This window comes from Homarus americanus, unplaced genomic scaffold, assembly GCF_018991925.1.
Source record: "Homarus americanus isolate GMGI-L3 unplaced genomic scaffold, GMGI_Hamer_2.0 scaffold49667, whole genome shotgun sequence".
Taxonomy (NCBI): domain Eukaryota; kingdom Metazoa; phylum Arthropoda; class Malacostraca; order Decapoda; family Nephropidae; genus Homarus; species Homarus americanus.
Genome location: NW_024738608.1, coordinates 8,325,691 through 8,337,956, shown reverse-complemented (window position 1 = coordinate 8,337,956; position 12,266 = coordinate 8,325,691). Strand labels below are relative to the sequence as shown.

The 12,266-nt window shown below is 40.0% G+C and overlaps 1 protein-coding gene across 3 annotated transcripts in view; it reads right to left on the bottom strand.

The window, feature by feature from the left end:
- LOC121874244 (inter-alpha-trypsin inhibitor heavy chain H3-like) overlaps positions 1–7,976 on the bottom strand; it is an 89,834-nt gene extending 81,858 nt beyond the window's left edge. For 2 of the 3 annotated variants that reach the window (XM_042378327.1, XM_042378328.1), the window contains exon 1: positions 7,790–7,976. In XM_042378327.1, coding sequence (XP_042234261.1) covers positions 7,790–7,794 — 5 coding nt within the window. In that variant the 5' untranslated portion in view covers positions 7,795–7,976. The remainder of the gene's footprint in view (positions 1–7,789) is intronic. The other variant, XM_042378326.1, reaches the window with a different exon arrangement.
- Between the last annotated feature and the right edge of the window lie 4,290 nt (positions 7,977–12,266).

Genomic DNA, 12,266 nt, shown 5'->3' with positions numbered 1-12,266 from the left:
TTCATCTTTCTTAACCCACAATGAGCGTCCAAACTTATTCTTTTGTTTAATATTTCTCTCGTGGTCTTGCTGGCGGTACTGTGCTCAAGAAAACTATTTAAAAAAAATATATAGACGTTACTGCCACTTGTGCCCTATACCAATGATGGGATTTAAACACGCTGTTCCTACTGTACCAATAAAAAAAAATTCATGTATTGTTGAAATAATAATGAAATGAACGATAACTTAGCATTCGTTTCTGGGGAATAAATATAAATGATAATGACTTCAAAACCTATCGACTTAGGTACACAAGAAGCTCGCGGCCAGTTTTTACAGGGGTTGAGCCGAGGAGTTAACTAGGAGGCGGAGAGGATGTACAGCGCGCCATAAAGTGGAGTTGTGTAGTGAGTCTCGTCCACAACACCTTCATTTGTTTATCAGTTTCATTATACTCCATCTCCTCCACATGTCTCACACAGGAGCTTCAAAACATTAGTATTATGTACGAGGACGAATATTTTGACAAGCAAACCGTAAAATCAAATGTATGTAATCGTAAATGATTCGTTCACATCATGAGACATCTATAATCTCTTAGTTGTAGATGTTGTTGTCTATAATTTGAATGTGGATTATGTGTTTGGTCTTAGTTGAAGCTCAGGTACACATACAACAAAGAAACATTCACATTCTATATCTTGAGAGTTGATTTTGTTGACACTGAGATTAGACAATATCTTTATTTTTAATTGTGTAGATAAAAAGATAGATATTTATTCAGTAAAATCGTCACACAAGTTCATATCGATTCGACGTAGATGATGAGGGTATATGTACAATACACATAGACAACACTGGTACAAAAGCGATGTTCAGGGTCATTACAAGTATATACAATGGTAAACGATAACACGAACCAAGGAGCAGCCAATAAAGCCATCATAGCTCCAGTAGGGTCCTTTGTTTAGGTTGGGGGACGAGTCAGTAACAATAATTAACAAAATAAATAATGGTTATATGTGCTTAAACTATTCGTCCAAATACAGTAACGCATTTTAACATCAATAGTACAAGTCATAGTGAATGATGCCTAACAACGTAACTTTTTTTTTTGCAGATTACCTGAAGATTATTCCTCAATTAATTTCACCTGATGATTGAACACTAACGCTACCTGGAGGAAGGTTGGGTTGGGTTGGCTAATCTTAAGGTGAAATAAGTTTGGGGAAAAATATTCTGGTGATTTTTTTTCTTCACGAGAGTTGTTCCGTTTACGGTGTGGGAGGAACCTGCTACCTCTACATACACGCACGTACCCTGATCTGATCCCAACTGACAGCGGGTAAAATTGACTTCACTTAAAAGGCTATCAACATTGTTCCTCCTAAGAGACCAGGGATTTTTGTATATTGTTAATTTTGATTTGATTTTCTTGAGAGAGAGAGAGAGGTACTCGAGTTTCGCGTCAAGTATTTAATATAAACATCGTGGTGAGAAAAGCAGTCACGTAACAATGTCTAACCGACCTAATGACTAGCGGAGAACGTATGAGGAAAAAATAATCTGTATGTAATCATTTGTAATTATTTATGACTATGACTACGGTATTTACTTATCTAGAATACGCGGTTAAAGATTTTAGTCGTTGAGGCGCAGTAATACATTATAAAATGAACATCGACTTCAACGAACTAACTCCTTTTATTACAGCCATCTTTAGCAGGAGTGAGACAGGGTAACAACACTATAAAAAACGCATACTAAAACCTCACCACCCACGCACCGCCTGCCTGGATTCCAATCCCCTGTTTTTCCTACCACGCACTGCGCAATTATTCTGCGTCCAAATACCGAGAGAGGTGTCAAAACTCCATCTATGTATACGAAGTGCATGACAGCCCCTTGCGTTCACGACCCGACTCAAAGGCTTTATTGCAATGGGATTTAACCTCGTGAATTAACATAGATTACAATCACGTGTGTGGGGAGTTGAAAAAAAAAAGCCGGGATTTGTAAGGAACGCTTTACTACAACAAAGAAATGCCGTCCTTATCTTGGACAGTTGCGTTCTCCCTTAAAGCGATGGCCTCAGCCTGGCGTCAACAACAAGCTCTCCACCAATCACGGGCCAGCATGCCTTCCATTGGCTGTGTTGACAACCTGCTGGTACGGAGCAACAACAAGTGCTACTGGCAGGGCTGACTACATGTGCTGGTGCACCAGGGACCTACTTTCACCAACAGGCTATGTTGGTCAGGGGCTACGTTCATCATACGACTATAAACGCTTCTACTAAGACTGCAATTGTTGAATACGATTGTCGTACCAATACAGTACAAGTGCTTATTTGTACTACTCGTTGATGTGTTCCCACAAATACCGATATAGTGTTACACATCCTGAATATTATTGACTGCAAATACTATCACGAGCACTGCCCTATAAATAGTAATAGAGGAGCTACAGGTGCCGGCATAGGAACTACAAGTGCCGCCACAGGAGCTACGAGTACCGCCATAGGACCTACAAGTGCCGGCACAGGAGCTACAACCCGCCATAGGAGCTGCAAGTGCCGCCACAGGAGCTGCAAGTGCCGCCATAGGAACTACACGTGCCGCCACAGGAGCTACGAGTACCGCCATAGGACCTACAAATGCCGGCACAGGAGCTACAACCCGCCATAGGAGCTGCAAGTGCCGCCACAGGAGTTACAAGTTCCTGCACAGGAACTACAAGTGTCGGCACAGGAACTACAGGTTCCTGCACAGAAGCTACAAGTGCCGCCACAGGACCTAAAAGTGCCGCCACAGGAGCTACAGGCAGTAAAGATGCCGATACACAGGTTATAAGTCCTGTATATAGAGCAGAGTGATGAAATACAGGTTACAATAGGTGAGACAAAGGGTCCATAACTAATGTCTGTCCTGGGATTTTAACTACTTGCGTTAGGGGGCTACCAGTCCTGCTGAAACTAGGACTACAATTCATAATTACACACTGTAAGTCTTAATGAGGGGACTACAGGGGTTGATATAACGCTAAAAAATGCTGAAACGAGGCGAATAGTTATTGATGCAAGGCGCTACTATGTTTGACTACGAATTGATTTTGCTTATTGTGTATTTCAGTGCTTCAGCTACTAAGAACTTTTAAGCTCTTACTCTTAAAAAACAAAAAACAAAAAACATGTAAAATACGACAAATAAGTTAATAGTGTATTGTAGTAATTTTGGATTATTAACGTTATAACAAATAAGGTGTTTAGTGCGTGTAGTTCTTCCCTAATACGGAATATAAGAACCAAGACAAAGGCCACAAATACCTGACTGCATGCAGACTTAAGGGTAAGACAATGTGGGCTGCAAGTACCGAGGACCCCCCTGAATAAGCAGAGTTTCAACTTGCTCTGCCCTATGAACTTCTCAACATACACCCACCCACACACAGTCCCACCAACACAATCCTACTAATAACAACTCTTGAACTCCCGGCTCGAACTTTTTCTCCGATTATGCTCTATGAACTAAACTGAGACCAAACAACCACCTTGCTGTAGTCTTTGGTGGATGAGTTTTATTTTTGGCGGGGAAGGAAGGGTTGGCGGGGAAGGAAGGGTTGGCGGGTCCGGGGGGGAGGGGGATGGGACGAAGGAGTTAATCTCATCTCTTCACTCAAGGAAACTCTTTGTTGAATAATAATAAAAAAAAAGAATAAAAGTTGATGCACAAACACACAGACACCAAGCTTGACATTTAGCCTTTGAGATGACGATGGCGGTACAAGCAGGCCATTCTTTGCTCTTTCCCAGGAGTTAATGTGATGTTTATGGCTGAGGGAGGCTTTCATTATATCCTGGATGGTGGGAATAAAAAGAAGAGCTGTATTTATATCCTCTTGAAGGAAAGAATTTGTAGACTTTAATTCCTTGTGAGATAAAAAAACTCAATAGAATTTTACCTGTTGCACTAAATCTATATTAGATCATTTATTCCCAGGCAAGAAATAATTAAGAGACCGTAATTCTTTGCGGGAAAGAACCATTAGATTCTGATTTTCTACAGAAATGAATTACTACATTGTAATACCTTATAAAAAAGCGCTGATAAATTTTAACCCCTTCTTAATAGGATCTACTTAATTTTAATCGCTTTCAAAAAAGTACATGTAGATTTTAATCCCAAACAGTAAACAAAAGCAGATTTTAATCCCTCGCCAAAAGGAAACATGTAATCCCCTGCAAGATAAGGCCACGCGAATAGTATCCAATCCTTTGCAACACAGTCCAAGATATATCCAGAGGCCAGGTTTATACCCTGGGAGCGGAATCCACACGTGACACCAAAGAATGGGGTTCAGTAGACTAAATCAACGAAGAGTGACGGATATAATCCTTACCAACAGAGGAGGAGGAGAGTTCACTTCAGCCAGACAAAGACCCAGTGAGTGATGATGTTGTGGGCCTAGTGCAATCAGGGCCGGATTATCAAGGGGGCACAGTGGACACAGTGCCCAGGGCCTACGAAGGTTTAAGGGGCCTACGAAATTTGAGATATAATGTATGTATTTTCACTGTGGTATGGCCTTTAACCTTTATGTTCCAACACGGTAAATGGAAATAATCGATAAATCTGACAAGAGCTTAATGTACCCATGTAAATTCCTTTTGTATATTACGATTCTAAATACCATAACAGGTTGAAGCATTTATCATAATACCTTATAATTGTCCCCAAATATGCCTTATGAAACAAAAAAATTAATGAATATGCTCTTTAGCTCAAAAATGCTAAAATATGCATTTGCTTATGCACATATGCAAATCCATAATTATCCTAAGCCAACGAGTATATTTGTTAGATTTAACCTGCAAAAACCGCAATAAAACAAACTAACCTAAAATTATGGAAAACTTACATATCAACGTGTCTGTCTGTGTCAACTAACCCATTAGGCTCTGTTACCCATAGGTCGTGAAGGTAAAGTAAGGCACATGATGGTGAATCGGGAAATTTAGGGGCCTGTGATCAAAAAGTGCCCAGGGCCTACAAAACCCTTAATCCGGCTCTGCTAGTGTTAATGGTGGCGGTGGTGATGATGATAGTGTAGTGGTGGTGAAGTTGACGTGGTGGTGGTGTTGGTGTGGTTGTGGTGTTGGTGTTGGTGTGGGGGTGTCGTTGTAGAGGTGATGGTGTGGTGATGTTGAGGTGTTTGCGTGGTGGAGGTGTTGGTGAGGTGGAGATGTTGGCGTGGTGGTGGTGGTGTGGTGGTTGTGGAGGTGTGGTGGGTTGTGGTGGAGGTGTGGTGGTTGTGGAGGTGTGGTGGAGATTATTGAATGTTATTTTTGCTAACTGTTGATTATTATTCCTGTGTCTCGTGTATAATTCAGCACCTGTGTCCTCCTCGTGGCTCGTGTGTGTGTGTGTGTGTGTGTGTGTGTGTGTGTGTGTGTGTGTGTGTGTGTGTGTCTAGTGTTGTATTATTATTCCTCTTCGTAGTTCCTGCTCTTTAATATTACTCAGTGTGAACTTTACCCCGGGTGATCTAAGTCTGTATAAAAACAATGAACTGTGTTTCCCCATTAACCACATGCACACGCAGCTGTTTTATCCATCCTATATCAAGTTTAATCTTCATGAGTCACAGTCGAATATGCTGCATAACTTCTTGAACGTGACTGTGTAACTCAACAACACAATACAGTGTGAGACAGTGATCACTACCCGGGGAGCCTAAAGTTCCACTACTGACACCGCCACTCACTTCTCATGTGCTAGTATAAGAGTGTCATATGTACCTCTGTTCTTGTGTTCGCTGCTACAAGTTCTCCTTCTCTCGGCGTTCTCGAGGCGTTATCCAGCAAGTACTTCAATATACACAAAATACATAGTGTGTTTGTATGTTTCTTATGGTAGGGAAGTGCGAGTCGACTAGGAGATGGTCATGCACTGTCTCCTGTCTCTCCACGACGATTGGATCGACTCAATAACCCGGGCGAAGCCGGGTAACTCATTTAGTCTTATCTAAAGGAAAGTGACATCACCCATCACCACCCAGTGGGATCTGTTTTAATTTTCAACTTGTGATAACAAGTATATCACGCCCGTGTTTGTCTCCTCGTCGCTGTTTGTACCATGATAGACACAGCCGATGCATGTTTCCTTTTATACACGTTTAACAGATATAACCGGTGAAATAATACATGGTGTTGTATGATCAAATTTGTTGTATGAATGTTGTATTTCTCAACACTAATTCCTGGCTCGGTAAGAGTATACTGTAGCTTGAATACAGTAATTGGTTTGTGTTGATGCAGTAAAATTGCCGATTGGAATAATGATGATGATGATGATGATGATGATGATGAATATTTGGTAACAATGATGATGGTAATGACACTGTTGATTGAGGTGAGGTACTTGGTGGTTGCGGGAGGCTAGCGAGGTTCGAACATGGGTCCTGTAGGTTCAAAGGCCTCACTCAGGGGTTGACATGTGATCCACTATTACCCCAGGGCAGGGAGTGTTAACTGGCCTTGAAATATATATGTGGAAATAGTAACATACCTGCAATGTGTGTGTGTGTGTGTGTGTGTGTGTGTGTTTTCTTTATATGAATATGAATTTACTCATACAAACACACACACACACACACACACACACACACACACACACACACACCAACGATGAAAATAGCTAAAGCCTTACAAACAAACATGCAGGCATACTCACACAAACACCCAGATTAAAATGCAGGAAAGTACACAAACACAGGCATAAAATAACCATATATGCGGATCTGGAACACTTTGGAGAGCAATCCTCAGCCAGACATATTCCTCAGTGAGAGATAATATTCCTCAGTGAGAGATAATATTCCTCAGTGAGAGATAATATTCCTCACTGAGAGATAATATTCCTCACTGAGACATTATTACTCAATGAGGCAAAAATTCCTCAGTGAGACAATATTCTTCAGTGAAATAATATTCCTCACTGAGATATTCATCATTCAGACATACTATTCCTCAGTAAGACAATATTCCTTAGTGAGATATAATATTCCTGACACAATATCCCTTAAAGAGGCACAGTATTCCTCATGATACCTGTAGTTAGTGATAGGGTAGTTAGTGATAGGGTAGTTAGTGATAGGGTAGTTAGTGATACGGTAGTTAGTGAAAGGGTAGTTAGTGAAAGGGTAGTTAGTGATACGGTAGTTAGTGATACGGTAGTTAGTGATACGATAGTTATGATACGGTAGTTAGTGAAAGGGTAGTTAGTGAAAGGGTAGTTAGTGATACGGTAGTTAGTGATACGATAGTTAGTGATACGGTAGTTAGTGATACGATAGTTAGTGATACAGTAGTAGTTAATGATACCGAATCAATTAGCATATTTTATAGTGACATTCCTAAGATTAGACAAGTTATCTCTTGAGACATATTACAAACTTACTCTTAAATTAGGACTTTAACCCTTAAGACACACACTAACTAATTAATACAACCACATCGTACATCATGTTGAAGGTTCTACTACAACTGACTTTAGATTAATTCTGAGACCTGTGCCGTGTGAGCTAATGTTTATCTCTTTCTAAAATATTGTTTAATTGTTTGCATTTTTCTCTTGATATTATTTACTTTTGCACTTACGTATGTCAGGGATTTAGAAACTCACGAGGCCCGATATTTATATCATTAATAATAGTGTAGATTCTGATGATGCGGCAAATATAATGTTAAGAATTTGTAGAATGTAAAAACATAGTTTGCCACTGATGGTATTATTGACCAAGATCTAACCTCATGTGAGCCAGACGGGTGATGTTACACGTTAGTCACTTCGTGGTAGTATAACTGTATCTCAGAATCACTTTAAAACTTGTACACGACGAAGACCACGCCTACCACACACTCCCGCCACCACTACACACATTGGCAGCTCGACGCTCACTGAGTCTGAGCACTGAACCAACTGAGGTAACTAACGTTGGTATGGATGCACGGCGGTCGGTTGCCACTCTTTGGGCTGTGTACTCGTCCCGCGTTAATAGTTGCCATGTCTCTTGAAAGGAGTCACCACCCATTTATACCATCGGCTCACTGACTTTGATAATCCCCAAATTCAGCGCTTGTTCCTGCTTCAACTCTTATCTGAGTCATAATTATATAAAGGCTGGAAATACAGTATGTTTTTCCACGATAGGTAGTTGCCAATTGTTGATTCTGGTTGATCACGTCTTTGACCACTGTCATAAATATGCATGACATGAGTTTGGGACTTCTGGTGGCTGGAGGTGTGGCCAGTTCATTCATACAGGAGCACAATAGAGGTGGCAACTACCCCAAGTTAAAGGGACGAGAGGAGTGGCAGACAGAAGACGATGTACTGTATCTATCTTTTTATCACCTTGTGTCAGGTATCTCAAGACTTGATAATGATATTATATAAGTTTTTATTTTATATTCAGAGAGGATTAGAATGTCTTAGTTGTTCACATAAACACCTTGAGGCTATCTATAGCAGCTACGCGAAGACTCACCCCCCTCCCATCCCCCCCCCAAAAAGAAAAAAAAATCACATCTAGAGGGGCAACGCCAGGGGTTTGTTTAGCAGTCATGTTACATGTTTAAAGTTGTCTTGACAATTATTTTTTGAGCCACAGACATACCTTTAATTTTTTCCTGTACACACAGAGGCTTCAATAATAAATTCGTGCCAACATGAATCCTTAAACTGGGGCCATTAAGCTGTGTTGCCTTAAAATGAAGATGCCAGGATGTGAGACGAACACCTTTTGGAAATTTAGCGTTCGGTAGGATTATCATTGTGAAAATATACTGAAGGAGGCAGCAACTTTTCAGGTTCGAGAATCAGCTGAGTTAGTGGCCAACACCAGACTGGTTGTTGCTGTTCCTCGCCAGCTGGCCTTTTGCTGTGTGGTGAACACGGTCCTTTCCTCAAACATTCGTACATTAATTGTTCCCTTCTCTCTACAACAGACCATATCTAACGTCGGTACAGGAATATCGACCCCCAAAAATAAGTCGAATTTGCACCACGACATGACACTAATTAATGTTTCTGTTACGAAGTAAATATAACGTTCGGATATCTGAGATTCCGGTTTTATTGACGCCATCCGGTCGCCCCGTCATCATGATCAAGTCGTTACCTGACACACGCCATGAGTACTGTTCACTGTGTCTTTTCATGTTATTGGAAGACTTATTATTTTCTTTGTCATAATATTTTCCCAAGAACTGCGTGTGCGTATATTTATTTATGTGTGTATTCGTGTGCGTGCCCCTGAGTACATATATCAGAATGTGAGCGTGACATAGATTATCTGCGTCCACTCAAGTGTTGACGGTGTGTGTGTGTGTGTCCTTGCCTAATGCCACACAAAACACAGCTGCCCTCCAGGTGTACACAACCCGAGTGATAAACAATTTTACATCCGAGACAGTATAATGTAAAGCCGCCTAAGAACAGTAGGAACTGACCTTAAGAAGTAATGATCATACCTAAACAAATTCAATCCAACTCATCCAAAATTGGAAGACGAGTTTCCTTCTAACACCCGAAACAGCCTCGCACACTCACGTCGGGGGTGATCAAAGTAAATCAGAGCACCGTCTTCATATCGGAGGGTTGGCGACCACAGTCCTCCACTGTAAACGTTCTCGGGCTGTTTTTACCGATCCTCCAAGGTTTTGTATCTCTGAGGGCACAGTTTTTAATTCAACTTATCCATTCATCTCAGACTCTGCCTCCCCCTGGCCCTCCTAACCCCAACTTTGTCTATTAATATATGTTATTATTCCTTCTTCCCTAATTACAGGTCCAAAGTATCTTCTTTTTCCTTTTCTGTACATTTCATATCTATATCTTCATTTTTTTCCTAACCGTAGTACTTCTTCATTTGTTTTCCTGTCACTGTTACTCATTCTTAACATTCACCTATAACACCACATCTCAAAGGCTGAAAGTGTCCACGCTTCTGACCCATATACAGTAACACTCCTGGCCATGTATAGCATTTCAGCAGCCTTTACCCAATTTGAAGTAAATGTCCCTTTCTTTTAAGTCTTTAATATTATTGCATTCTGTTCTTGCTTGGCCTATTCTTGCTTTGATTTGTTTCTCACAGCTACCATCACAGCTAATGTTACTTCCCAAATACAAAAACAAAAATATAATAATAATCTACTTGTTTAAATTCCCTGTTGTCTACTATTATTTTTATTTTGGGATTTATTTCCAATATGGAAACAACCAATACTTTTGTCTTTACAGCATTAACTCTAAACCCATATTGTTCACTTTTCCCATTAATCTGTTACCGAGTTTTTGTAATGCCTTTTCACTATCTGTGATAAGAGTAGTACCATCTGCTTAGTGTGTATTTAATATCACTTTACCATTAATTAGCTTGTATTCCTTCATCGTTACTTATAACTTCTCTCTTTAAGAATGCTGAATATATATTACACAATGCTGGACATAAAACACAGCCTTATCTTACTCCCCGTCTAACTGTGAACCAATTAGTAAGGTCATTATTTACTAACAATGGAGCCTCCTGTTGCCAGTAAAGATTTTTCAGAATTCTAATAGCTCTGTATCTCCTTCGTTAATGCACGTAACTACTTGATATAAAATAGCTTACAAAAACATATTCACTTACCATCACTCTGAAGACAGTTGTTGCTGGATGTTGGTTTAGTACACCAACTATTAGGGATATTAAACAACATCCACGAGGTCAGATTTTCCACAGCAAACAAATCCCCCCTCCTAAAAAAAATAAATACAAAAATATAGTTGTTGGTGTAAAGTTACAATATAGTTCATTTCTACCTCGTCAGTAGTTTACACAGCAGGTGGTGAGATACAGACCTAATCCGTACACCACAGATTAGTAAACAACCGAACACCATACAGGAGACACACAATAAAGATTCCTCAAACAACTTTTTTTGTAGAGGCGCTTCCGGCAGTACCACCTCTACCACCACCACCACCACCCTCCTCCTCTCCCTTATGTCACGATTTATTTAGCATTAAATTTGCCAAGACGGACATTGAAGAACACATCACGGGTGGATACAGATCTCACTTATCCCGAGCCTCTGTTGTCACCAGTTTTATGAAATCACTAAGAATGCCATTTCTGTTGCCCTTTTAAAGCCAAGTTCGTTTGTCCTACACACACTTAGCGTCTACGATCTATCTATCTTATTCTTAACACACAATTACCCTGAATTTAGTAAACTATTCACTATGGTATAAATAAGACCTAGAGGTTTATGTTACAACAGGTAGTCCATTATAGAGGCAGGTGTGAGGTATGCTAATGTGTCGGTGTAGCGGCTGTACCTGTTGGTCTACCCACCACCTGAGGACTGATAGGATCGCTGTCGTGTTTCGCTGGTCGTCGTAACAACTGACCAGCCCTACAACACAACTCTAGTACATGCCCACACCCACACTCACCTGGACATGTGTTATCTTTTATAGGCAAGTTTCCCCTCTGTACTTGCGTGTCCGTTTTCTCTTATGATTAACCCATTTTTTTTTTATTGTTTTCATATATTTGTTGTCTGTATGTCTGATCAAATAGGCCCCAGTCTCAATAGGTCTCAATATAGATTAGACTAATTTGACATCTAACATTCTGAAGTAAACATTATATTTTTTTGTCTTCTATCTTCACACATCAATTTTGGCTACAATTCCATTTCTTCATCTTTATGCCTATTGTCTTAACTTTAAGTCTAGTTTTTTAATACAAAAGCCAATTTCCTTTACTCAGAAATCCACATTCTTCATTCAGTATTTAACTTACCTATTTATCTATAATTTAGTTTTCTTTAGTTACAAATTCATTTTCTAAATCCATTTCCATTTACTTAAATTTGGTGTATCCATTTTCCTCACACCTGTTTTAATGAAGTTTGTCCTTACGTTTCTCAACTTATGTGACCATTTTCTGTCAACATAGACCCGTTCTCTTTAACTTAAGACTTCCTTTTTTGGGTATCTATGTTAGTTATTGGTACATGTCCATCTCTTTTTCTATGAAATTTACTATTGTGCATATGTCCTTTTCTGCCATATATATGTTCCTTTTCACCACATGCCCGAGTCTCTTTGGGACATCTCGGTCACTTATTTACAGTACAATGTATGTGTATCGAGGACTACTGAAAAACATGTTCTAGTAGTGACTTGAGACATTTCTGTTTGTTGACATAAGTTGAGTTTTCTGGTCAA